Source organism: Physeter macrocephalus, chromosome 13 (assembly GCF_002837175.3).
Source record: "Physeter macrocephalus isolate SW-GA chromosome 13, ASM283717v5, whole genome shotgun sequence".
NCBI lineage: Eukaryota > Metazoa > Chordata > Mammalia > Artiodactyla > Physeteridae > Physeter > Physeter macrocephalus.
The window spans coordinates 3,683,891-3,711,885 of NC_041226.1; the positions used below are offsets into that span (position 1 = coordinate 3,683,891).

Below are 27,995 nucleotides of genomic sequence, written 5' to 3' on the forward strand. Positions count from 1 at the left end.
GGAAAGACCTGATTTTTGGCAAGAAAATATCCCGAGGGTCTGAAGTGAGGTTCACAGAACTGGCCTGGTCTTTCTGTGTGTATTACTGGCCAGGGAGGAGAGTAGTTGGTTTTGGCTGCGTAAAATTGTCCAGAAAAGCAGAAGAGAGATGTCTGAAGTGTATAAGAGCTGACATTTATTAGAGAACCACCTTTTTTTTCCCCCTTTGCTTTCTTCTAAGTAGTCTGTGTTTTTAGCAAGTTGAATGAAAGGACCAGTTACCCTGCCTTCAGAAGGTTCACTGCCCTGTTGTCTCTATTCTGTTGTCTTTGTCCTCTTGGCATTTATCGTTTGAGTCATTTTTTGTCGTTACGTTGGGGCGCGGTTTCTCTGTTTTGCTCATCTTCAATCTGCATGCTTCTTACCAGCGCTCCCCACCTTTATCTTTTGAACAGACCCAAAGGGAAGGACCCGATCACAGGAATCAACCCAAAATAACTCTGACAAGTCTAAGTGTGACACCCGTCTTGGTTTCATGCAGTACGCAGGGCTGTTTTGTAGGCTCCCGCTTTAAATTTCTAAATTATCACTCAGACTTTTATTTAACCATTAAGTTAGCTTTGACAAATTTGTTATTGTAGCTTTTTTTTTTTTTTTTTTTTCCTTAGAGTCTATAAACTGGCTTTCCCAAATGAATAAACTTCTGGTTATCTTAATTTCCTTTTCGGATATTGAGTTTCATAAGAGAGTTATAAGAGACACAATTTCCTTTTAACGTTTTACAGGAGAAAAAAAAAACCCTTTTTCTGTGTTGATGAATGGATGGGATAAACCTTGGGTAGCTTAAGCCAGGGGTAACCTTTACGGCCCCTGTGTCCCAGTGAAATAGTCCAAATTCGACTAAAGGAAGCATTTGGTTGATTGTGGGTTTATGTTTAAGGGGAAAATTCATGCTCATTTTTTCAAAGTATCATTAAATATAAATGTTGTTTCTTATTTTTAGCCCTGTTGCCCTTGGGCCTGACCAGATCTTATTAAGAGGTACACAGCTTAGAAATACTCAGTGGGTCTTTGGCATAGTTGTTTATACTGGACACGACACCAAACTCATGCAGGTAAAACTTTTCTATGCTGAAAAACAATGCTGATTTTCGTCGTTTTTTTCTGTTTTTTATGGAGTAGTGGGTAGAAAATGCAGATGTTGCATTTAGGAACCTTAAGCTTTGTCTGTGAACCGAAATTTGGAAAGGAGGTGCTTTTATTTTGGTTCCTAGGTAGTTTCTCCTGAATTTCTGTTACTGTATCAAGTATTTGTTACCCCTTGCCTGAAATATCAACAGTCTTTGTTTTCTGGATTTAATGGGACAGTCAGTCCTCACCTATTTTATCTTCAAACGCAAGGGGGGATTTGTTCTAACCTCTTTATTTCTCTCTTTACTTCTCCTCCTCACCCCATTAATTAAGATTTTATAGGAAGTTGTCTTATTTAACTGAATTCTAGGCAATTGAAAATCAGTTACCTTTGAATTCATGTTTATTATTCACATCATATACCAAAGAGAAAAAAATACTAAAATGATTTTGTTCTTTCTCCCTGTTAATTTTTAAAAATTATGATCTGTGACTTGGTAGCCCACATTTCTTTTATGACGTATTTTGCCAGACAGCTTTGAAGTCCTGCATAAATCGGTGTCTCTACATGTCATTTCTTACATTTCTTCGGTATCACTTGTTATCTTATTTTGCTAATGGTCGCTGTTAACGAGGATTGGTTTTTCAGCTTGTCTGCCCTTTTGTGTGACTTCTAAAGCACAGATTTGGCAATACTTCTTGATTTAAAAGTGTTTCGTGGCCACCGTGCACCATATCTTGTGCCAGGCTGTGTGGGTACAGTAGTGAAAGGCACAGTCTCACCCCTGGGAACCAGGCAGACTTGGGAGTGGTGGCGATTACAGAGTGGAGAGGTGACTGTGTGATGCGTGTCATTACAGAGTGCTGGGGGTCACGCCGTACGGGAGGTCATCCGGCCCAGGTTTGGAGGTGTCAGTTGAGCAGATACTAAGAGGCACATTTCAGATGGCACGTTGAAGAAGGAAGGCTGTTGTGTTGGTTCACTCCCCAAGTGGTGTAGGAGGAGAGAGTTAGCCACTGATTAGACCCGGTGGAGTGATGGAGCCCGGTGTCCACACCAGCTGGGTAACGCAGTGCAGACGGGGCGGGTGGGGGTGTGGATGAGAAGGGCTGAGGGACTCACTGGAGTTGAAGAAGATTGTTGGAGTTGCTGCATGGCAGGCCTCGGTGTGCAGGGGGCTTGGCTTCGATTTTGTGGAGCGGAGAGACCCAGGGGCAGGAAGCTGAAGCGGAGCTGTCGGAGGCGTCCGATGTTGAGTGAAGGATGGAGGGGCCGCGGCATTTGGTGACGATGGGACGCGGCCGGGCCGGGGTAGAGACGGATGCTGTAACCCGTGGCTCAAGTCTTTAGGGAGTGGGGGGGAGGGGAGAGCTGGTGGACCTGCTGAGGGAAGAGGCAGAAGGTCGTGGAGCCAGATGGCAGGAATTTTACGAGGGGGTTTTTTAACATGGCGGTTAGAGGCAGGAAGTGTCGGAAGTACGACCGGATCCCGAGCATCCGTTCAGCAGTGCTGTCTTCTGAAGCACGTGAGTCTGCACGGAGCACCCCCTGCTGGGGGACCTCAGGGGAGGGATGTCCCCCCGGGGTGGGGGGGAGGCAGGAGCAGGAAGGAGGGGAGGGCCCAGGCCAGTCCTGGTTCTGGACTCTGAGGCCCCCCGTGTGGTGGGATGGTTGTAGAGGAAGGGGTGTGTGTCTGTCTGTGTGTTGTGTGTGTGTCTGTCTGTGTGTTCTGTGTGTGTGCGCGTGCGCGGACTGGGATGTGTGAAGTGTCTTGGTCCTGAGCAGCTGTGTGTGCAGCCTTGCTCTGGGTGAAGAGCTGAGCACCCTGCCACCTAGCGAGTGTCCTCAGACCGGCCCAGGCCGGCGCGCGCCGCTCCCGCCTACCCTGGTTCTGGACTCTGAGGCCCCCCGTGTGGTGGGTTGGTTGTAGAGGAAGGGGTGTGTGTCTGTCTGTGTGTTCTGTGTGTGTGCGCGTGCGCGGACTGGGATGTGTGAAGTGTCTTGGTCCTGAGCAGCTGTGTGTGCAGCCTTGCTCTGGGTGAAGAGCTGAGCACCCTGCCACCTAGCGAGTGTCCTCAGACCGGCCCAGGCCGGCGCGCGCCGCTCCCGCCTAACACTGGGAGCCCCGCTGACCACAGATCACGAGGCGCTCGCTCAGATGCGGGCCGGGCCCCAAGACTGGTTTTCAGATTGTGCATTTTGCAACTGTAACCACTCCCCAAGATTCCTTGTACCCTGGAGTTTTTTTTTTTTCCAGGGTACGATGCTGTTTCCCTAGATCATACGTTGGTGATACAGCTTTGCAGCTAAGGTGTAAGAGGTAATGAAGTGACGCTTAATAATTCCATCCTCCCTTCGGGGAGCAAGGTGTTCACTAAGTTACCTCGCGACGTTTGCATGCCGTGAGTGTGCTGGGTGCCTTAAACCTCTCTGAAGGGCTCATTACGTGTTGACTCTTCAAGTACAGAACAATCCAAAGCCCCAGAAACACCTGTGCTAGACTCGCCGTGCCTTCAGGGCTAAAACAACAAGTAAAAATAACAAGCTTTTGAAAGCAATATAATATAACACACTTAGCTGGTAGCCATCCTGTGGGTGAAACAACATACATCGTCTCTACTTGTGCTACTTGACCACAGAGAGGAAACACCATTGCTTTAGGGTTCTTCTACTTTTTTGTTTTTTAAGTTCTCACCTCAATGCCTTCTACTCTTCTGCTTCAGAGTTCCCTCGTTTCATGTTGAGTGTAGTTACATGTAGAACTATTTCAACGTCTGATGTTTCTGTTGGTTGATTTAATGGGAAAGAGAGATTGTCACAGTAATTCTGGCAAACGGTGCCCCGTGCATTGCTCCAAGAAATTCTCATGTGTTAACTCATTGATTCCTCACAACGGCCCTATGAGGAAGATACTATTTTTGTTTTCGTTTTCTAGATGAGTACACCGAGGCATCTGTCAGTAAGTTAGCAAAGTTACACACCCAGTAAGAGAGAGAGCTGGGATTCCAACCCAGGCAGTCTGGCTCCCCAGTCCTTGTCTTAACTAGTACTGACTGCTTTCTTAGAAGGAAATCAAATGTGTAAAATTCAGGCCAGACTTAAGCTTTTTCAAAATCTGACATTTTGGTCTATTTCTACTTCTAACTCCATTACTCAAGAGTAGTTTTTTCTAAGGATTTTGGAGAAGAACTTATAATGCTAGTAGGAATTTGACATTACAGGCTCCTCCCTGCAAGGTGGAATGTTCAGGGGATGGGAGTGAGTAGCTAGAGCTTGGCTTTCCTAAGGGCATGGGCTGAAGCCTGAAGTGTTGGGTTGTTGCTCTTGTATTGGATGAAACATAACTTTTCTTAATCCTATTAACTGGCCAGGAGTCAACCACTGGGAAAGGTCAAAAGTCAATAAACTCATGGAGTCATAGAAATAACGTTTATTGTAAATTTTTTTCTGCTTGTGCCTCCAACGAATGTTTATTAAAAATAAGATAAGCTTTTAAAAGGTTGAGGTAGGCAGTCTTGAAACTGGTCTTCTGGCTCCTGCCGTGAGGCCAAAGGTGATGTGTCGACCCCATCGACCTTGAGATGATATTTGATTGGTAAGTTGTCCTTTACTGGTGGATTTCCGTTTAGATTCTAGAGGGATATTTTTTAAAGTCTGTAAAGGACAGATAATTCAGCGACTTGAAGTGAAGTGGGAAAAAGAGCATATGTACAGGAAATGCGGCCGTGCTGTTTAGATACTCACAGGGCTGCAAAGTCGCCAGCATTCCAAGTCCCCGCCTCCCCACCCCCGCAGAAAGCCATGGTCATGGTCGCAGCAGTCCTGGGTTTGGGGATAGAACTCAGATACGTTTTCAGCCACCTTGTGGTATGAGCTGCCCGACGCAATGTAGGCATGCAGTGCCGCTCATTTTCATCTCGATTCTGTTTTCATGTTGTGACTTTATTTGTATCCTTATATTCAGAGACATTTTCATCCTAGCTCTGTTAGGGACCAGATGGATTGGGAAAAGTAAGAGAGAGTGCGAACTCAAGTCTGGCCCAACGCACCGTTTTTCATGGCCAGTCAGTGCCCTGCAAGTATCCAGATCACCTGATCTTGCATATCAGTATTGCCTGTAAAGGGACAAGGCTCATGACTTGTGGACAGAGACTGTGGACTGAAGCTCCCGCCATCTCTCCCGTCCACTCCTGGCTTCTGATCTAGTCCGGGGTCTGTCCTCCTCCAGGAAGGGGTTGTTACCATCTGCTGTGTTATGTGTTAGTTTCCTGTCGCTGCCACGACAAATCACACAAACGTAGGGGCTTAAAGCAACACGAAGCTCTTAGGTTACAGTTCTGTAGGTCGGAAGTCTGCTCTGGGTCTCACCCACATCATGATGTCAGCCAGGCAGCCTTGCTTTTTAGAACGTTCTAGGAGGTTCTAGAGGAGACTCCATTCCTTGCCTTTTCCAGCCTTCTAGAAGCTGCCCGAGTTCCTTGGTTTATGACCACCCCTCCTCTGTCTTCAGAGCCTCAGTGCTGGATCTCTTTGGCCCTTTGTCTGTACTCATATCTCCCTCTGACCGTAACTGGGAAAGGATCTCTTCTTTTTCTGCTTTTAAAGACCTGTGTGATTAAATCGGGCCCATTTGGATAATTCAAGTTAATCTCCCCAAGTCAAGGGCCTTAATTTAATCACACCAGAAAAGCCCCTTTGCCGTATAAAGTAACATATTCACTGGTCCAGGTATTAGGACCTGGATGTCATTAAGGAGGGAAGTGATTCTGCCACCACAGCTGCCTTCAGAAATTTTTTTAATAAAAATGACTTCAAGTGAACAACTGTCCAGGGCAAACAGTTCTATTGACTTTTCCACTGCTGAGGGGATATAGTTCCAAACCTGATGTGCAGTGGTCCTTGAATCTGGTTTTGATGAACCTTCCTGGCCTCACTCCCGACACTGGCTTATTCTCTAGCTGGGCTGGGTTCCCCTCCGGCGGTGAGAGAGCAGGCCATGAGCATTTGCAGATGGCTGGGCTGTCTTTCCACTTTTGTTGTAACTTCCTGCCCACGTTCTGTTTGTGGTTTAGGACCCCGTTCAGATTTCTGCTGGCCACCAGAGCTTTCCCGGCTCTTCTTGCTTGTTCCTTGTTCATAGTTTTCCAGATGACCTCTTTGTCCATCCATTTATTTTGACACCTATTGTTCTATTTTGCATTATTGATGTGTGTGTGTTTGTGTATGTCTTTTCTCAAATTTTGAGCTATTGGGCTTAAAATAGCTCTTTGTGTGTTAATTATAGAGCTACGTTATTACTTTGAAGATTCTAGATTTTTGTGATGTAGAATCTTTGTTTCTCTTGAATTAGCAACAGCCTGATTTCTTTTAAACTGGGCTTAAATGATTTGGAACCTGTATTCTAAGATCGTGAAAGTAGCTAATTTTATGCTAAAATTAAGAAGTACAGACTGTAATTGTAAGAAGTACGGACTGAATCATGCAGAGTGGAAATGTGCCCTTTTAAAATGATAGTGTGTCTTCTGTGTTCTTCTTTATTTAAAACTAGCTGTTGATTCAGGAGCATAGTACACTTTTAAATCTCATTGGTTATTTGACAAAAAGATAGTCTTTTTATTTGTTGAATTTAGTTAACTTACCTCCTTTTCTCCCTACTCTTTGCCCCCAAGTTTGTTCTGTGACCCTCACTGGCTTTAAATGCTCTCGTACAGAATTCCACCAAAGCACCTCTCAAGAGATCGAATGTTGAGAAAGTAACTAATGTGCAGATCCTGGTGCTCTTTGGCATCCTCCTGGTCATGGCCTTGGTGAGCTCAGTGGGAGCCCTGTACTGGAACGGGTCTCAAGGAGGAAAGAACTGGTACATCAGGAAGATGGGTAAGTGGCGAACGGGCTCCTTGTTGAAGCTGACCATCCTTCCAAGCGTGACGTACGTGTGCGGGCCGTGCCCTCCTTCTCTGCCCGTTGGCTGTTGTAGACAATGCCCACCCTTCAAGAACCGAAAGATGAGTCACGTGAGGCAGTGAAGGCGGACACATTTGGGGATCATTTTATTTTCAGATGATTTTTAAAAATTTTTATTTATTTATTTTTGGCTGCGTTGGGTCTTCATTGCCGCACGCGGGCTTTCTCTAGTTACGGCGAGCGGGGGCTACTCTTGGTTGCGGTGCGTGGGCTTCTCATTGCGGTGGCTTCTCTTGTTTTGGAGCACGGGCTCTAGGCGTGCGGGCTTCAGTAGTTGTGGTGCGTGGACTCAGTAGTTGTGGCACACGGACTCAGTAGTCGTGGCACACGGACTCAGTAGTCGTGGCACACGAGCTCAGTAGCTGTGGCTCGCGGGCTCTAGAGCGCAGGCTCAGTAGTTGTGGCGCACGGGCTTAGTTGCTCCGCAGCATGTGGGATCTTCCCGGACCAGGACTCGAACCCATGTCCCCTGCATTGGCAGGCAGGCAGATTGTTAACCACTGTGCCACCAGGGAAGCCCTACTTTTTTAAATCTAAAAGAAAGTATAGAAAATATGTAATTATATGGTCTTTTATAAGTACCTATATAATTACCTTTATTGCCCTCTGCTTCTTTATGTGGATTTAATTACTGTCTGGTGTCACTTCCTGTCATCCTGGAGGATTTCCTTTATTATATCTTGTAAGGCAGACTGGATAGCAACAAATTATCCCAATTTTTATCTTAGAGTGTCTTAATTTCTCCTTTGTTTTTGAAGGATAGTTTTGCTGATACAGAAGTCTTGTAGGAATTCTTGGTTGACATTCTTTTCTTTTCAGTACTTTGAATAAACCGTCCTGTTTCCTTCTCGCCTCCGCTGTACCGATGAGGTCAGCTGTTACTCTTAACTGAGTTTTCCCTTGTATGTGAGTCATTTTTTTATTGCTGCTTTCAGCGTCTTCGTTGGTTTTCAATAGTTTTGAGTTTATCCTGTTTGAAGTTTGTTGAGCTTTTTGGATATGCACATTAGTAGTTTTTATCAAGCTTGTTTTTGACAATTTTGTCCAGTTTTATTGCATTTTGTTTTGAGAGAAGATTTGCTAATCTCCTTACACAGCAATTCCAGAAAAATAAAATTAAATGACAAAATTTTTTTGAATAATAAATTTGAATTTTAAAACTTTGGGATGTTTTCTTGGGATGATTATTATTCCCATCTTTCTATGTATTTTAAACTGATGGAACATTTGTTTCCCCTTTTCTAGTTCTGTCATGTAGAAAACGCACACATTTTGAACTTCCCAGGAGTGTCCTTGTCGCTGCTTTACAGACGTGGGAAATGTGACTGGGACCTCAGTTGTAGCTTGGGTCAGAATCCTTGATTTTGGTTCTTAAAAAATCTGGATTTCAACCGTGTTGTATGTTTAGCTTCGAATGTGAAGGCAGATACATTTGTTTACATATTAGTTCCAAAATATCATGGTCTGGGTAAATAAACTGCATTGACACCATACTGGTATACAAGCTTTGTGGAAACTGTCATTTAAATTGCTCAGATAATGTCAAACTCCAGTACAGGGTTTGTGATTCACAGTGGAAGAATTAATTAATTAATTAATTTATTTATTTTTGGCCCCATTCATAATGCTTTGTGCCTTGTTATCTTATTTAAGAAAATTTGTTTTACTTTATTTATCTTTGGCTGTGTTGGGTCTTCGTTGCAGCGCGTGGGCTTCTCATTGTGGTGGCTTCTCTTGTTGCGGAGCACGGGCTCTAGGTGCATGGGCTTCGGTAGTTGTGGCACACAGGCTCTGTAGTTGTGGCATGCGGGCTCAGTAGTTGTGGCGCACGGGCTTCGTTGCTCTGCGACATGTGGGGTCTTCCCAGACCAGGGATTGAACCCGTGTCCCCTGCATTGGCAGGCGGATTCTTAACCACTGTGCCACCAGGGAAGTCCGTGCCTTGTGATTTTAAGGTAAATTCCGAGTAGCTCTGGTAAAAGCCATCAGACTTCGCATTTGCATCATCACTGTCAGAGCTTTGACTTCAGTTCAGAGAACTTTCCCCTTCGACGTTCACAGACCTTGTACCTCTTTCCCCTCTCCCGGTCCCTCCTCCTGCCTCTGCTTTGGATTCTATCCGGTAGGCACCGTGTTCCATCAAGACGTTCCTTCTCTTATCTTCCATAAGTAGGCTCCGGGCTTCTCGTCTGTCTCCCTTTTTTCACCGCTTTCGCCTGTTCACACAGGAGAATTTTACCAATTCTCGGGGGTGTCCCCAGTATGCTCCCACCTTAGTGAGGTTGTAGGTATTCCAGCACGGGCTCTAGGTGCATGGGCTTCGGTAGTTGTGGCACACAGGCTCTGTAGTTGTGGCATGCGGGCTCAGTAGTTGTGGCGCACGGGCTTCGTTGCTCTGCGACATGTGGGGTCTTCCCAGACCAGGGATTGAACCCGTGTCCCCTGCATTGGCAGGCGGATTCTTAACCACTGTGCCACCAGGGAAGTCCGTGCCTTGTGATTTTAAGGTAAATTCCGAGTAGCTCTGGTAAAAGCCATCAGACTTCGCATTTGCATCATCACTGTCAGAGCTTTGACTTCAGTTCAGAGAACTTTCCCCTTCGACGTTCACAGACCTTGTACCTCTTTCCCCTCTCCCGGTCCCTCCTCCTGCCTCTGCTTTGGATTCTATCCGGTAGGCACCGTGTTCCATCAAGACGTTCCTTCTCTTATCTTCCATAAGTAGGCTCCGGGCTTCTCGTCTGTCTCCCTTTTTTCACCGCTTTCGCCTGTTCACACAGGAGAATTTTACCAATTCTCGGGGGTGTCCCCAGTATGCTCCCACCTTAGTGAGGTTGTAGGTATTCCTCACAACCATGTCAAATGCCTGTCCTCTTTTCTTTTTTAAAATTAATTAATTAATTAATTAATTTTTATTTTTGGCTGCGTTGGGTCTTCCTTGCTGCGCGCGGGCTTTCTCTAGTTGCGGCGAGCGGGGGCTACTCTTCGTTGCGGTGCGCGGGCTTCTCATTGCGGTGGCTTCTCTGTTGCAGAGCGCGGGCTCTAGGCGCACAGGCTTCCAGTGGTCGTGGCACGAGGGCTCAGTAGTTGTGGCGCATGGGCTCTAGAGAGCAGGCTCAGTAGTTGTGGCACACGGGGTTAGTTGCTCCGCGGCCTGTGGGATCTTCCCGGACCAGGGCTCGAACCCATTTCCCCTGCATTGGCAGGAGGATTCTTAACCCCTGCGCCACCAGGGAAGTCCCCTGTCCTTTTTTCTGCATCCTTTTTAGTTCGCTGCCCTCTCTCTATCCTCCAAGACTTGTCTGAAGCCTCTGTTCTTCTGGGTGGCCTTCAGGGACTGGGCCTCCGCATCCAAACCCTCGTGCCTTGCTTTCCTCAGTGCCCCGTGAAGGCCTTGTTAGTCCGTGAGCCCTGCTGAACCGTCACGTTGCGGGGCTGCTTGCTTCTGTGCACTCCCCACCCCGCAGCCCCCTCTGGGAAGCCAGCTCTCTGTTGGAAGGAATGTGGCATCGCAGTCTTTGTATCCACAGTTCATGCCACACAGTAGGTGCTCAGTAACTTTTTTTTTTTTTTTTTTTTTTTTTTTGCGGTACGCGGGCCTCTCACCGCCGTGGCCTCTCCCGTCGCGGAGCACAGGCTCCGGACGCGCAGGCTCAGCGGCCACGGCTCACGGGCCCAGCCGCTCCGCGGCACGTGGGACCCTCCCGGACCGGGGCGCGAACCCGCGTCCCCCGCATCGGCGGGCGGACTCCCAACCGCTGCGCCACCAGAGAAGCCCCTCAGTAACTATTTTAACTTGAATCCCTAAATGTATACTTAAGCCGATAAACTTTTTTGTGAACATCTTTCAGAAAAATTCAAATATCATAAAGTATAAGGAAACTGAACAGAGACTAAGCTGTGCAGATATTCTGGTTTTCTTCCACAGACGCGAGCTCAGACAATTTTGGATATAACTTGTTGACGCTCATCAACGTGTGCAACAATCTGATTCCCATCAGTCTGCTGGTGACCCTCGAGGTTGTGAAGTTCACACAAGCCCTCTTCATAAACTGGGTGAGTATCACACCTGGCTGGAAGCTGAGGTGCTGGGGACGCGTCAGCTGCCATTTCCTCATACCCTCTTGGAGCCTCAGTGCTGGAGTGGAGCTCCCAGAAAAGGAAGAACGTCGTTGATTTACGATTCAGTCTGGGAGTTTAACTGCCTAGAGGAGGGGCAAGGGTGTCCCTGAGCCAGTGGCGTCTGTGGCTAGGCACCTAACGTCGTCCTGGGCTGTGCAGTGGGCAGGGCAGGGGCTCTCAGGAACGTCAGTGGAAAAATGGAGCAGAATGTGTAGCACGTGCCTGTCTTCTGGTGAGGGGGGGGACTAAGTGGCTGCAGCTGCTCGTGCTTTAGAGTCTCCTTAGTGCTGAAGTAACGTTCTCTTAGGTGTGTCTACTTAAGTGTCCCCTATCTGTCAAAACTCATGGTGACAGTAAATTTGGATTCTATTGCAAGAGTCGAGGTCGAGTTTTCAAGGAACTGCCATGGCCGTTAAGCACCAGACCTCAGCAGCCAGTATTTGGAGACCAGACACTTTTGACGTGCATTTTTTATTTGAGCCTCACAACAATCCTGTGAATGAGGTGGGGCTTTCTCTAGTTGCGGCGAGCGGGGGCTACTCTTCGTTGCGGTGCGCGGGCTTCTCATTGCGGTGGCTTCTCTGTTGCAGAGCGCGGGCTCTAGGCGCACAGGCTTCCAGTGGTCGTGGCACGAGGGCTCAGTAGTTGTGGCGCATGGGCTCTAGAGAGCAGGCTCAGTAGTTGTGGCACACGGGGTTAGTTGCTCCGCGGCCTGTGGGATCTTCCCGGACCAGGGCTCGAACCCATTTCCCCTGCATTGGCAGGAGGATTCTTAACCCCTGCGCCACCAGGGAAGTCCCCTGTCCTTTTTTCTGCATCCTTTTTAGTTCGCTGCCCTCTCTCTATCCTCCAAGACTTGTCTGAAGCCTCTGTTCTTCTGGGTGGCCTTCAGGGACTGGGCCTCCGCATCCAAACCCTCGTGCCTTGCTTTCCTCAGTGCCCCGTGAAGGCCTTGTTAGTCCGTGAGCCCTGCTGAACCGTCACGTTGCGGGGCTGCTTGCTTCTGTGCACTCCCCACCCCGCAGCCCCCTCTGGGAAGCCAGCTCTCTGTTGGAAGGAATGTGGCATCGCAGTCTTTGTATCCACAGTTCATGCCACACAGTAGGTGCTCAGTAACTTTTTTTTTTTTTTTTTTTTTTTTTTTGCGGTACGCGGGCCTCTCACCGCCGTGGCCTCTCCCGTCGCGGAGCACAGGCTCCGGACGCGCAGGCTCAGCGGCCACGGCTCACGGGCCCAGCCGCTCCGCGGCACGTGGGACCCTCCCGGACCGGGGCGCGAACCCGCGTCCCCCGCATCGGCGGGCGGACTCCCAACCGCTGCGCCACCAGAGAAGCCCCTCAGTAACTATTTTAACTTGAATCCCTAAATGTATACTTAAGCCGATAAACTTTTTTGTGAACATCTTTCAGAAAAATTCAAATATCATAAAGTATAAGGAAACTGAACAGAGACTAAGCTGTGCAGATATTCTGGTTTTCTTCCACAGACGCGAGCTCAGACAATTTTGGATATAACTTGTTGACGTTCATCATCTTGTACAACAATCTGATTCCCATCAGTCTGCTGGTGACCCTCGAGGTTGTGAAGTTCACACAAGCCCTCTTCATAAACTGGGTGAGTATCACACCTGGCTGGAAGCTGAGGTGCTGGGGACGCGTCAGCTGCCATTTCCTCATACCCTCTTGGAGCCTCAGTGCTGGAGTGGAGCTCCCAGAAAAGGAAGAACGTCGTTGATTTACGATTCAGTCTGGGAGTTTAACTGCCTAGAGGAGGGGCAAGGGTGTCCCTGAGCCAGTGGCGTCTGTGGCTAGGCACCTAACGTCGTCCTGGGCTGTGCAGTGGGCAGGGCAGGGGCTCTCAGGAACGTCAGTGGAAAAATGGAGCAGAATGTGTAGCACGTGCCTGTCTTCTGGTGAGGGGGGGACTAAGTGGCTGCAGCTGCTCGTGCTTTAGAGTCTCCTTAGTGCTGAAGTAACGTTCTCTTAGGTGTGTCTACTTAAGTGTCCCCTATCTGTCAAAACTCATGGTGACAGTAAATTTGGATTCTATTGCAAGAGTCGAGGTCGAGTTTTCAAGGAACTGCCATGGCCGTTAAGCACCAGACCTCAGCAGCCAGTATTTGGAGACCAGACACTTTTGACGTGCATTTTTTATTTGAGCCTCACAACAATCCTGTGAATGAGGTGTTAGCTAAACTCAGAAGTATGAGTTAGTCTAGGTCAGGAGATGATCATCTTGAAGCCACATCATCTAGATACAAATAAAGACCATGTTCTCCTCTGTTTTCCTCCGTGTCTCAGTGTTTCTCTGCACTAATAGACACTGTGTTTTCACCCCCAGATTAAAAACTAACATTTATATTGAGTTACATGTTTTTTAGTTTCTTCTTAATCTAAATGAGGAATCGATGGTAGATAATTTCTGAAGTGCCCCCCCTTCTCTCTCTCAGGACACAGATATGTATTATCTAGGAAATGACACTCCTGCCATGGCCAGGACATCAAACCTTAATGAAGAGCTTGGACAGGTGAGAGCCTCTTTGGGGACTTCGGGATCGGCGTATGAACACGGTGGCAGACAAATGTTGGAAGAACCATGGAGAGATTTTGCAAAAATAATTCTCCATCAAGGTGGTTTTGATGTCTAATAAAAGAGCTCTGTAGTACTTAGAGGTATTATTAAATACAAATGTTAATTGATTTTGACTTACTTTTTGAGGCGTGGGTATATCTTATCACCTGGAAGGTACCTGCGACAAATTTAGTGCAAAAAATACAGTACAACATTAATTTGGACTCTTACGATTGTTAATCGGGCAAGTAAAGGGAAAATAATGGTTAAGATCCTCGGATATTGGGTAACCTTACAAAATATGTGAGGGCTGATTTGAAGGACATAAATCCATACAGTGTCTCACGTGTTCCAGGTTTTATCTCTGGAACATTTCAGGGAAGCGGTTTCTCTCCCACCGTCACCCTTAAACCCCTCCTGTCTTTACTGATGCTTTATGTCTTCATCTTCTGTTGAAATCACTGCAAGGAGTACCTCTTTTGAATGCATCGCAATTACAGATTATAATTTCATCTTATAAATCTTATATGAACCTCCCAACAACCCCATGAGGTGAGTGCGGTTAATATGTATCAGATGAAAATTGCCTCCTATTTGAAGCCTTCTCCAGACTTCCAGGAAAGTTAATTTATCTCTCTTCAATGTTTCCATAACAATTTTTCCAAACATAAATACAGTAAAGTAAGAGGTGTGGTAGTAATACATGTCCATTTCCATCCTGGGACTTTTGAGCCCGTTCGGGGCTGTGGGTGTACCTGAGACACGGTCTTTGGTCGCCTCTGTCATTTGAGCACAATGCTTAGGATAACTGTGTTCTCAGTTGCCGTTGAACTGGACCTGGATGATTGAAGGATTCAACCTACTCAAGCACCCAGGATGAAATAGTTCATCCTAATTGGGAATAGGGAAAGTTTTCATGGGGGAGTTAGTTTTGAGTTGGAACTTAAAGGATAACTTAATGTTCAGTAGACATGAGGATAGAAAATGCTAATAATTCCATATTATAAAATGTCATTTATAACTATTTTTTTGTTTGTTTGTTTGTTTGTTTGCGGTACGCGGGCCTCTCACTGTTGTGGCCTCTCCCGTTGCGGAGCACAGGGTCCGGACGCGCAGGCTCAGTGGCCATGGCTCACGGGCCCAGCCGCTCCGTGGCATGTGGGATCTTCCCGGACCCGGGCACGAACCCGTGTCCCCTGCATCGGCAGGCAGACTTTCAACCACTGTGCCACCAGGGAAGCCCCATTTATAACTATTTTGATATAATCTTTAAATTTTTAAAGAAAGAGGCAGAAAGAAATACTGCTTATTAAAAGGCTGATCCTATGGAGCTTTTTGTACCCCTAGACTTACTGCATGTAAAACTTATATAAAAACTTATTATTTATAGTTAAAGCATTCATTACCCACAGTCTACTGATTTCATATTTCTAGGTACTATTTGACTTCTTTAGGATCATTAATAATCTTTCTTTACTTAAAGGGCCTTGAATTGCTTTAAAAATAATTCTCAGTGTATTTGCTTATATTGTGTCAGTTAGAAAAAGTGCAGTACGCAATTCATGTTATTAATCCCTCCTCTACAAAACAGTGCAATGTGGCTTCCCTAGAACAGTTCTTGGGGATCACTGGAGTCTCTCTCACATCCTGCCGCGATCATGACCCCTCTTTAGAAAATCCCTGAGAAACTGGAATCTTTCCTGGAGACAATTCTGTTAATTACTCCCTCTCACCAATCCATGATGTAATTTCCCAGAAAGTTACACATAGAATGATGTTACTTATCTTCTGGCCAGACCTTTTATTTCATCGACATGGAAATTGAGTCCAAGTAGCGTGAGGTGACTTTTCCCGAGCCCACATGGCTGGTTAGTATCCAGAGCCTGACCTGGACTCTCTTCCTTTGTGGTCCTGAGTCCTTTCTCCCCCGCCCTCTCGCGGCATCCACCCGGGAGGACAGAACTCACACAGCACACGTGCATTTGGGTTCATCTCTTTTGAAGTCGGTTAATCATGTCAAAATGGTTTGCTTATTAACCTCCACAGGAATTTCTCTTTTCACCTTTGTATATTGAGAGCTTAGTGTGTTAAATGTGTAAAACTTCGTGCCTTGGAAAGTTACATAATCTGTAGCAGTTCCAAGCTGCCTTCATGTAACCTCACTGTGATCGTGATCGAGAGGCTTCATGTTTGTTCTGTGCTGTTTCAGGATATGCCTTCTTAGTCCAACTAGGGGATGGAGTCTGAGAAAGAAATACATTGTGGTTGCCAAAGTCTGAGCTTGCTGTCTTGACATATTGGACACAAGAACGATTTCTGTATAAGTGTCATTGAGATGCCTAGTGGCAGGGCTTGGTTCTTACAGATCTGAAATGGACCCAGAGCTGTTACTGAAGCCTCCTTTGTACATTTCCACACAATTGGACTCTAGAATTGGTTATTGAGATGGTTTTGAAGTGGCCTGAGCATTAAAATATATTAATTTTATAATAATACATAATTATTACGTATAACATATAATTGTAAAATATATTTTGCTCGCTTAAGGGAATTTACCTTTGAAAACTAATACAGAGTTTGAAAAACACAGAAGAAAAGACTTCATTTGTTGGTCTCTTACAGTCTTGGTGTATGTTTTTTCCTTTTCTCTGATTTAGGTAAAATACCTGTTTTCTGACAAAACTGGAACTCTTACATGCAATATCATGAACTTCAAGAAGTGTAGCATTGCTGGGGTAACCTATGGGTGAGTGTCTTGATCACTTTCTGAAAATTTTATTTGTATTCTTCCAACAAAATAAGTTTATTTTTAGCTGCTTAGTCAAATACCTTGACTTTCTGATACTTTGAAAGGACATTTTTAAGGGATTTAGATGTGTAATTACTGCTGACGGTGTTTAAAACTGAATGGGTCCCAATTTAGACCAGTTAAAACATGGTTTATTTCTGCAAATACTGACCTAGTGAGAAATCTCAAGGAATCTATAAATTTATATTTCTAATCTAATAATTATACATTTCTTACTCATGTTTTGATCTGAACGCCTTTTTTTAAAATTGAGGTATAATAGACATGTAAAGTTATATTTTAGGTGTACAACATAATGATTTGATATTTGTAAATATTGCAAAACAATCACCACAGTAAATCTAGTTAACTTGTCAGCATACATAATTAGAAATTCTTTTTTTATTGTGATGGAAGTTTTAAGATTTACCCTCCTGGCAATTTTCAAGTTTGCAGTAGAGCATTTTTAAAAAAAATTTTAACAGTTTTTTTTTTTAATTATAAATTTATTTATTTATTTTTGGCTGCGTTGGGTCTTCGTTGCTGCGCGCAGGCTTTCTCTAGTTGGGGCGAGCGGGGGTGACTCTTCGTTGCAGTGCACGGGCTTCTCGTTGCGGTGGCTTCTCTTGTTGCAGAGCGCGGGCTCTCGGCAAAGGGCTTCAGTAGTGGTGGCTCGCGGGCTCAGTAGTTGTGGCTCGTGGGCTCTAGAGCGCAGCCTCAGTAGTTGTGGCACATGGGCTTAGTTGCTCCACAGCATGTGGGATCTTCTCGGACCAGGGCTTGAACCCATGACCCCTGCGTTGGCAGGCAGATTCTTAACCACTGTGCCACCAGGGAAGTCCCTGTAATAGAATATTATTAACTGTAGTCACCATGCTGTATGTTACATCCCCATGCCTTATTTATTTTATACCTGGAAGTTTGTACCTTTTGACCCCCTTCACCCATTTCCTCCACCCCCTATCCCTGCATCTGGCAATTACCAATCTGTTTTCTTTATCTTTGAGCTTGTTTTTTTCTTTTTTTTTTTTAGATTCTACATATAAGTGAAATCATACAGTATTTGTCTTTCTCTGTCTTATTTCCTTAGCATAATGCCCTCAAGGTCCATCCATGTTGTTGAAAATGGCAAGGTTTCATTCTTTTTTATGGCTGAATAGTATTCCATTGCATATATACCATTTTCTTTATTCATTCACTCATCAATGGACACTCAGGTTGTTTCCATGTCTTGGCTATTGTAAATAATGCTGCAATGGACATGGGGGTGCATATATATCTTTTAGAGATACTGTTTTTGTTTTCTTCAGATATATACCCAGAAGTAGAATTGGTGGGTCATATGAAAGTTTTATTTTTAATTTTTGAGGAAGCACCATACTGTTTTCCATAGTGGCTGTACCAATTTACATTCCCACCAACAGTGCACAAGGGTTCTCTTTTCTCCATATCCCTGTCAACATTTATTTCTTGTTTTATTTTTGATAATAGCCATTCTAACAGGTGTGAAGTTTTTGGTTTTTTTTGCGGTACGCGGCCCTCTCACTGTCGTGGCCTCTCCCGTTGCGGAGCACAGGCTCCGGACGCACAGGCTCAGCGGCCCTGGCTCACGGGCCCAGCCGCTCCGCAGCATGTGGGATCTTCCCGGACCGGAGCACGAACCCGCGTCCCCTGCATCGGCAGGCAGACTCTCAACCACTGCGCCACCAGGGAAGCCCTAGGTGTGAGGCTTTGATTTGAATTTCCCTGATGATCAGTGATGTTGAGCACCTGTTCATGTACCTGTTGGCCTGCTGTATATGTTCTTTGTAAAAATGTCTCTTCAGAACCTCTGCCCATTTTTAAATTGGATTTTTTTTGCTATTGAGTTATATGAGTTCTTTATGTATTTTAGATATTAACCCCTTATCAGCTTTATAATTTCTAATTTATAATGGGAGCAAATATTTTCTCCCGTTTGGTGGGTTGCCTTTTCATTTTGTTGATGGTTTCCTGTGCTGTGCAGAAGCTTTTTAGTTTGATGTGGTCTCATTTCTTTATTTTTACTTCGCTTTTGGTGTCAGATCCAAAAACTCATCGCCAAGACCAGTATCAAGGAGCTTATCACCTATGTATTCTTCTAGGAGTTTGACGGTTTCAGCTCTTACAGTCAAGTCTTGAATCCATTTTGAGTTAGTTTTTGTATATGGTGTAGGCTGATAGTACAGTTTCATTCTTTTGCATGTGGTTGTCCAGTTTTCCCAACACCGTTTATTGAAGAGACTGTCCTTTCCCACTGTATGTTCTTGGCTCCTTTGTCATAAATTAATTGATCATATATGCATGGGCTTGTTTCTGGGCTCGCTGTTCTGTTCCATAGATCTATGTATCTGTTGTTATTCCAGTACCATACTGTTTGGACTACTATAGCTCTGTAATATAGTTTTAAATTAGGGCACATGATGCATCCAGCTATGTTCTTATTTCTCAAGATTGTTTTGGCAAATCGGCCTCTTTTGTGGGTCTGGATAAATTTTAGGATTGTTTATTCTATTTCTGTGAAAAGTGCCACTGGAATTTTGATATGGATTGCACTGAGTCTGTAGATTGCTTTGGGTAGTATGGACGTTTTAGCATTATTCTTCCAATCCATGAGCATGGAATATCTTTCCATTTACTTGTGTCTTTTAAAACTTCTTAATGTATTACAGTTTTCAGTGTATAGGTCTTTAATCTCCTTGGTTGAATTTATTCCTAGGTATTTTATTCTTTTTGATGCAGTTGTAAATGGGATTTTTAAAAGAATTTATTTATTTTTTATTTTTGGCTGCATTGGGTCTTCATTGCTACATGCTGGCTTTCTCTACTTGCAGAGAGAGGTGGCTACTCTTAGTTGCAGTTCGTGGGCTTCTCGTTGCGGTGGCTTCTCTTGTTGAGGAGCACAGGCTCTAGGTGCACAGGCTTCAGTAGTTGTGGCTCACAGGCTCTAGAGCGCAGGCTTAGTAGTTGTGGCAGAGGGGCTTAGTTGCTCCGCGGCATGTGGGATCTTCCCGGACCAGGGTTCGAACCCGTGTCCCTTGCATTGGCAAGCGGATCCTTAACCACTGCACCACCAGGGAAGCCCCATAAATGGGATTACAAAAATTTTTTTCTCTGTTAATTCTTTATTAATATATAGAAATGCAACACATTTTTGCATATGGATTTTGTATCCTGCAACTTTACTGAATTTGTTTAGTTCTAACAGATTGTTAGTGGAATCTTTTAGGATTTTCTATATATAATATCATGTCATCTGCAAATAGTGACAGTTTTACTTCTTTCCTATTTAGATGCCTTTTACCTCTTTTTCTTGCCTAATTGCTCTCTCTAGGACTTCTAATACTATGTTGAAAAAAAATGTAACGAGAGTGGGCATCTTTGTCTTGTTCCTGATCTTAGAGGAAAATCTTTCAGTTTTTTACTGCTGAGTATGATGTTAACTGTGGGCTTGTCATATATGGTCTTTATTATATTACGGTACATTCCCTCTGTACCCATTTTGCTGAGAGTGTTTTTTTTTTATCATATATGAATGTTGAATTTTATCAGATGATTTTTCTGCATCTGTTGAGGTGATTATATGATTTTATCCTTCATTTAATTAATGTGGTGTTGTCATACTGATTTGTAGATATTAAATCAATCTTGCATCCCTGGAATAAATCCCACTTGATCACTGTGTATGATCCTTTCAGTGTATTGTTGAATTTGGTTTGCTCATATCTTTCTGAGGATTTTTGTGTCTATGTTCTTCAGGGATGTTGACCCGTAGTTTTCTTTTCTTGTGGTGGTCTTTCTGGTTCTGGTATCAGGGCAATGCTGGCCTTGTAAAATGAGTTGGAAGTGTTCCCCCCTCTTCCGTTTTTTGGAAGAGGTTGAAAATGATTGGTATTAATTCTTCTTTGAATGGTTTGGTAGAATTCGCTAGTGAAGGCTTCTGGTCCCAGACTCTTGTTGGGAGGTTTTTGATTACCGATTCAGTCTCTTTACTAGTAATCAGTATGTTCAGATTTTCTGTTTCTTCATGATTCAGTCTTGGTAGGTTGTATGTTACTAGGAATTTATCTGTTTCTTCTAGGCTGTCAAACTTGTTGGCATATGATTGTTCATAGTAGTTTCTTATGATCCTTTTATTTTTGTGGTGTCAGTTGTAATGTCTTCTCTTTCATTTAGGATTGAGTCCTCTCTTTTTTTTCTTGGTGAGTCTGGCTAAAGGTTTCTTAACTTTTTCTTTTTTATATATAAATTAACTTATTTATCTTTGGCTGCATTGGGTCTTCGTTGCTGCGCGCGGGCTTTCTCTAGTTGTGGTGAGCGGGGGCTACTGTTCGTTGCAGTGCGCGGGCTTCTCATTGCTGTGGCTCCTCCCATTGTGGAGCTCGGACTCTAGGCCTTGTGGGCTCTAGAGTGCAGGCTCAGCAGTTGTGGCACACGGGCTTAGTTGCTCCGCGGCATGTGGGATCTTCCTGGACCAGGGCTCGAACCTGTGTCCCCTGCATTGGCAGGCGGATTCTTATCCACTGAGCCACTGGGCAAGTCCCAAGTGTTCTTAACTTTATCTTTTGAAGAACCAGCTTTTAGTTTCATAGTTTTTTTTTTTTCTATTGACTTTTGAGTCTCTGTTTCATTTATTTCTGCTTTAATCTTTATTTCCTTCCTTCTAACTTTGAGTTTCATTTGTTCTTTTCTAGTTCTTTTAGGTATAATGTTAGGTTGTTTATTTGAGATTTTTTTTTTTGTTTCTTGAGGTAGGCATTTATTGCTATGGACTTCTCAGAACTGCTTTTGCTGCATCCTGTAAGTTTTGGTATGTTGTATTTCCATTTTCATTTGTCTCTAGGTATTTTTTGATTACATGTTTGATTTCTTCATTGATCCATTGGTTGCTCAGTCACATGTTGTCTAATCTATACATATTTGTGAGTCTTCCATATTTTGGTAATTGAGTTCCAGTTTCATACCCTTGTGATAGGAAAAGATGCTTGATATTTCAGTCTTCTTGAATTTACTAAGACTTGTTTGGGGCCTAGCGTATGATCTATGCTGGAGCTTGTTCTCTGTGTGAATACCTGTGTTTTTGATCACAGTTTTGTAACCATTCTGTTTCTCTCTCTCTGTCAGTCATTTTCCAGAATTGACAAGGGAACCATCATCAGATGATTTCTGGTAAGTAGATTTTAGAAGTTCTTGACACTTTAGTGGGAAAGGCTTTGGAACAGTTTTATATTGGCACTTCTCACTTGAATATTTTGAAAATAAAAGTTGCATATATGTTATTTCAAGAGAGAACCAGAATAAAATTGAAACATGAATATGGTTTTAAAAGCCCAGTGGTACTACAAGGCTTTAACAAAAATATCCAGCTATCGGTTTGATATATCCACTCAATTTCCACTTCTTAGCATAGTATCTTCAAGGTTGTACCATACATGTTGTAGCATGTATCAGAATTTCATTTATTTTAAAGGCTGAGTAATATTCCATATATGTATATACCACATTTTGTTTATTAATTCATCTGTTGGTGGGCATTTGGGCTATTTCCATCTTTTGGCTATTGTGAATAATGCTTCTATGAACACTGATGTACAGGTATCTGAGTTTCTGCTCTTATATATTTGGGGATTATGCCTGAAAGTGGAATTGCTGGGTCATGTGGTAATTCCATGTTTAAATTTTTGAGGAACCACCAAACTGTTTTTCATAGCAGTTCTACCATTTTACATTCCTGCTGGTAATGCACAATTTTCCCACGTCCTCATAACACTTGTTAATTTCTGTTTGTCTTTCATATATATAGTAGCCATCCCAATGGCTGTGAAGTGGTATCGCATTTGTCTTTTTTATATTTATAATAGCCATCCCAGTGGCTGTGAATTGTGGTTTTGATTTGCATTTCCTTTAAGACTAGTGGTGTTGTCTGCTAACGTTTTAAGATTTTTACACTAAGAAAGATGATTGCTGGGGCCATGTATGTAGGGCGGACAGTGTGGTTGATGACTGTCTGTCTTCCCTGTGGAACGATCAGCCAGGACTGTTTTATTAGAGGATCTCTGATGTTAGCATCTGTGTGTCTTTCTTTCGAGTCGATCAGTCATCTTCTCTCAAGAAGACCTCTCCAGTTTCCTGCCAAGGGTTGTAAATCTGGCTGAAGCTGTTATGGGAGCTGAGTGGAGGCAGAGGGTTGTTGATCATACCTTTCAATGTATACAATGTTTCACTTAAAACTCCGGTTTAGGGAGGATGCTCTATCCTATCCACCTGTGTGCTCAGTGTTTCTGAGTTCAGGGCTGCTCTGGTTTAGGCTCTCTGGAGGATAGACCTTCATTTCGTTCTGGGCGCAGAGGTTCATGTGCCTGGCTGCCTGGGATGAGGGAGGTTTCTCGCAGACTGAGTCTTGGTCAGGTGGATTTGGAGCCTGTCCTGTTTTCCACCTTCCCTTTATCTCACAGGTACCTCGTGCTGCCACGTCCTCAGCTTTCACCAGGGTTCTGCTGGGGGCGGAAGCTTGCATTTTAGGTGCTTCCCCTTGCAAGCTGTTGGTTTCTGTTTTCTCTGCTGTACTAAACTCTGATATCTATTCATTCAGATTGACATCAGCTCTGCTGTCATCTTGTCTTTGTCCTGAAGACAGGGTTTCAGGAAGGGGCGAAGAAGGGAGTGTACTCAGCCCTTCGCGTCTCGTCAGTGTGACGGCGCAGAGCCGTCATGTCACGTTTCCTTTTTTGTAATTATTTGCCCCCTTTTTCTCTTTCACCTACAAGCTCTGGCCGTGAATGGTTGCATAGGTACATTGCCACAATTCCTCTTATTTTACATGCTTGGAGCAGGCACTCTGGGGGGTTCTCCCTGGTAGATGCAGGGACCAACAGAAATGATAGTCATGGTGTTCATCCTTGCATCTCTTGCTTCTCCTTGTTAACTACCGATCCTCCTCCACTTACAGTGGAGTTATGTCCTGGCGAGCCCATCGTAAGTTGAAAAGATCAGAATTCAAAGGTGCATTTAATACCCCAAAACTACCAAACATCACAGCTTAGGACAGCCTACCTACAGCGTGCTCAGAACACTTAACGTTAGCCCACCGTTGGGCAGTTATCAGCCCATTTCGTAGTAAAGCATTGAATATCTTATGTAATTTATGGAATACTGTACTGAAAATGAAAAGCAGAGTGGTTGTCTGGGTCCGGCGTGGTTCAAAGTTTGAAGTACGGTTTCTACTGAATGCATATCAGTTTTGCACCATCGTAAAGTTGAAAAGCTGTTAAGTCGAAACATTGTAAGTCAGGGACCGTGTGTATTTTGTTGATAGTCGGGTTAAAGATTTACTGCCTTGCGGTTTGAGATCATAGTCAGTATTTCAAATCTTTCAAAGTTTAATACAAAGTTACAGGCTTTTTAGGTGTGGTTCTTCCTGAAGACAGATTCTTACTAGGTGTGAGTTATCTTGAAGGAACTTTTGAGCTGAGTAAGTATCTGCTGTTCTCTCTTCAGCCAGATACCTCCTCCGCCTAGCGACTCATGTGACTTTGATGACCCCAGGCTCTTGAAGAACATTGAGGATCATCATGTAAGGCTGCCGTTTGCTTCTAGAACTTTATTTTAGTTTTTATTTTTATATATTTATTGGAGTGTACTGGATTTACAATATGTTATGTTAGTTTCAGATGTACAGCAAAGTGTATCAGTTACACATGTACATGTATCTGCTCTTTTTCAGATTCTCTTCCCATGTAGGTTATTACACAGTATTGAGTAGAGTTCCCTCTGCTATACAGTAGGTCCTTGTTAGTTATCTTTTTAATATATAGTAGTGTGTAGAGATTATCATACTAAGTGAAGTAAGTCAGACAAAGAAAGACATAGCCTATGGTTCCACTTATATGTGGAATCTAATAAAAAGCGATACACGTGAACTTATTTACAAAACAGAAGCAGACACACAGATCTCGAGATCAAATTTACGGTTACCAAAGAGGAAACATGGGGCAAAGTGATAAATTAGGAGATTGGGATTAACATATACACGCTTCTAGGACTTTAAATAACTTATGATGCGCTTTCATTTATGTATATGTGTAGTGTCTTGAAAGTTGCCATTTTGGAGTCTGGGGAAGAGATGTGACCTCGCTTATATAGTGTTAGTGTTTTGGGGATGTGATCAATTTGTGGTGAACACTTTGCGTAACTTAATTTAAAGCCAAATTAAATATGTGGTGAAGTTATAAAGTAGCATATCACGATCAAGATGAGTCTTACCGTAGAATTCTCTAACATTTCAGATTTCTTTTGCTTTGTAAGGTTTCTGCAATACTAGTTCTTCATAGTTGTGAATCTAAGAGGTCATGTATTTTGAAAAGTAATTACAGTATCCTTTGGCTAGGATAATTTAGGAAACAAAAAGTAAGATATAGCAACACGTAGCATTTATAGCATCCTACTATGTGCTAGGCATTTGAAGTATATTTCCTTTAGCACCCGAGTCACCCCAGAGAGGTGATGGGAAGTTGCATAGAAAGATTGACTTGGCCAAGAGTTACCTGGCAAACAGATGTAGAAATGAGAGTCAGGACCTTGGTCTGTTCGCTTCTTAACTGTGATGTCACATTCTGAACTATTGTAACAGACCAGGATTTATTGCTGGTTCATCTGAAGTCATTTTTGTTCTAAAGGCTATTCTGAAAAACACTGACTTAGAAGAGTATTCAATGATCAAAGCATTTCACAACCAGTTTAACCTGTATAAATTAGACCTAATATGACTCTTTTCTGAAAAACATTTTAGTTTCAAAATTAGGTAAACTCAAGCAACGTTAAAACTTTATCTTTCCCAACTTTTGTGAAGAGATAGATATACTTAAAACTTGCTCTGAATTTTCAGTGAGGAAGTCTCCTTTTCTCTATTTCAGTTAGTCTGTATTCGTTGATGCTAAAACTTTCCCAGCAGTGGTTCTGAGATGGGAGTGTGGAAGGCACCCATGCTCCCGGGCTGGGATCCAGGGCCTCAGCCCTGGTGATTCTGACAAAGTGGTCCCAGACGTCACAGAGGATATGCTGCTGAAGGCCGTGCTCTGTGTCATCGTCACAGACACTGATACCGTCCTTTCCTGTATTTGATCTTAGAGGTAGACACAGCTACTAGGGTGGAGCAGGCAGAGAAAGGCGCAACATCTCAGAAGAACCGTCTCTGGAGAAGAGTAGTTTTCATTAAGGTTGTCAAAGAAACAAGCAGCCCGTGAGGACTTGCTTTCTGAAAGAGGACTCAGGCATCTTCAAATAGTGTTTAGGTTGAGGGTAATAATGCGGGTGGGTGACTGAAATGGTCTGATTGCGTTGGGATGGTGGAGGGGCAAGGAGAACGTGCAGGGTGACAGGCAGGCTTGGCAGATGGCTCCGAGTCTAGTTTCCCGAAGTTTGTTTTCCTGCCGTAGATCACTAGGTGCCAAAGCAGCAGAGGAGGGGAGGCGAGCTAGTCCCACGGAATCCCAGTGTTGTCTTAGGAACAGCAGCAAACAATTTAGGCTGTGAAACAGCCAACCGATCAAATAAGAGACCCATTCACTTAGCAGACAGTTTAAGGGCCTAGTTTACATCAGACACCTTGCCAGGTAGTAGGGGAAGAGACCGCGTTCCAAGACGGGGTGTTAACAGGCTCCTCGATGAAGCAACCGGTAAACTGAAGCCCCGAGGACGCGCGAATAGCGGGACTGGCTGACAGCAGGTGGAGGACGGCCATGGGCCAGGGGGCAAGGACGCGCTCTGTTTGAAGAGCTGTAGACAGAGTGGCTGGTGGAGGGTTCAGGCTTGGGGGGGGCGCGGTGAGTGGCAGGAGATGGGCCAGATGGCGAGCAGGTGCTGGGTCCTGGGGCACCTGGGCTCCACGCCGGGGCTCCTGACCTCTGTTCTCACGGGAGCAGGCAGGCACCCAGGATTCTAAGCGGGAGGGTGCCTTGAACCTGACTCTGGTGTCTGACCTCTGTTCTGCTCCTGACCTCTGCCTGCCTGGGAGCAGGCAGGCACCCAGGATTCTAAGCGGGAGGGTGCCTTGAACCTGACTCTGGTGTACGTCAGCGGTGTCCCGACAGTCGGGTGACCTCGCCTCCCGTTTGCAGCCCACAGCCCCCTGCATCCAGGAGTTCCTCACCCTCCTGGCCGTGTGCCACACCGTGGTCCCCGAGAAGGACAGAGACAACATCATCTACCAGGCCTCCTCCCCAGGTGAGGCCGCTTGGCTGGGTGTGCCCTGCTGCCCCCTGTTCCGGGGACCTGGGTGTTTGGAGATGATGCGGCCCCGCAGAGCGGCCGCTGTGTGCCCCTGGTCTCACGCTGGCTGCAGGGTGCCCGGGGGGCTAGTTCCAGGTCCGCGGCTTCTCCTCTGATGGAAGCGCTCCTTTCAGGGTCCTGGTGGGGGGAGAGTAAGTGAGCACCTTCTAGATCCTTGGTCTTTACTGCACGAAAGGCCAGGCCTCTGTCGCTGGTGTGGATGTTGTTCATGTGAAAGATAACACGTGCCAAACAGAATCCTGTCATTCCCAGAGACTAGTCAATGCCTCATCAATTCTTTATTGACAGACGAAGCTGCTTTGGTGAAAGGGGCTCGGAAGCTGGGCTTCGTGTTCACAGCCAGAACGCCCTACTCTGTCATCATAGAGGCCGTAAGTGACACCCCAGGGCACCGCCAGATGCTCTCGGTCACCCGCTTTTTGGAAGACTGTATGTTAGAAATAGCACATCTGTTGTACATGTGAGAGCTGAGTTTTTTGTTTGTCTTTTCTCTGTGAGAAACTAGGTGTGTTGAGAATTGATATGCGGTGTGTGGTTCTGTCGCCTCAGTGTTGTGTGTTGTCCTTGTGTCATCTTTCTCTCTCAAAGGCGCTGTCTGCAGTCTTTCATCCACTAATGTGGAATAACGTGCAGTAGAGAACTCGGGAAGCCTGCTCTTGGTCCTGTAGTTGTTGGGAAAAGCTCCACAGCCTCCTGTCCTGGGGGCCGGTTCTGTGTCTGTCTCCCTGAAACCCTCGGTCACTGGCTCTGGTCTCCTGGGCTGGCAGGGAGGGAGTTGGCACTTAAGATCTTTTTTTTTTTTTTTTTTTAATATGGGTTTTTCCCACCTGAAATCAAGAAGTTTATTTAATGATTTTTTTTTTGAGTTTCCCTCTCAAAGGAGCCAGAGGGAGACATCTGGGGAGAAGAGAAAGTTTAAATCGGGAATAAGGTCAGGTAGGGGTCCTTGGGGTGGCAGCAGGGACACGGGTGGGTAGGCGGGATGGGCGTTCTGTGGTAAGCGGTTGGAGGGGTCGTGCTCGCTGCTGTCTGGCTGCATGAGCGTCTCAGGGCAAGTCCCGCCTGCTCGCCCCTCTGCTGTTGCCACCCTCAATTTGGGGGAGGACTCGCGGCTTTTTACTGCTCTTGGCATTC

General features: G+C 44.8%; 1 protein-coding gene across 1 annotated transcript in view; it reads left to right on the top strand.

Moving 5' to 3' along the window:
* Positions 1–27,995, top strand: part of LOC102994737 (phospholipid-transporting ATPase IB) — a 467,552-nt gene that overhangs the window by 38,146 nt on the left and 401,411 nt on the right. Inside the window, exons 9-17 of the mRNA XM_028497800.2 lie at positions 983–1,094; positions 6,823–6,988; positions 12,684–12,811; positions 13,647–13,724; positions 16,426–16,514; positions 21,699–21,743; positions 24,072–24,147; positions 26,690–26,795; positions 27,150–27,232. Coding sequence (XP_028353601.1) covers positions 983–1,094; positions 6,823–6,988; positions 12,684–12,811; positions 13,647–13,724; positions 16,426–16,514; positions 21,699–21,743; positions 24,072–24,147; positions 26,690–26,795; positions 27,150–27,232 — 883 coding nt within the window. The remainder of the gene's footprint in view (positions 1–982; positions 1,095–6,822; positions 6,989–12,683; positions 12,812–13,646; positions 13,725–16,425; positions 16,515–21,698; positions 21,744–24,071; positions 24,148–26,689; positions 26,796–27,149; positions 27,233–27,995) is intronic.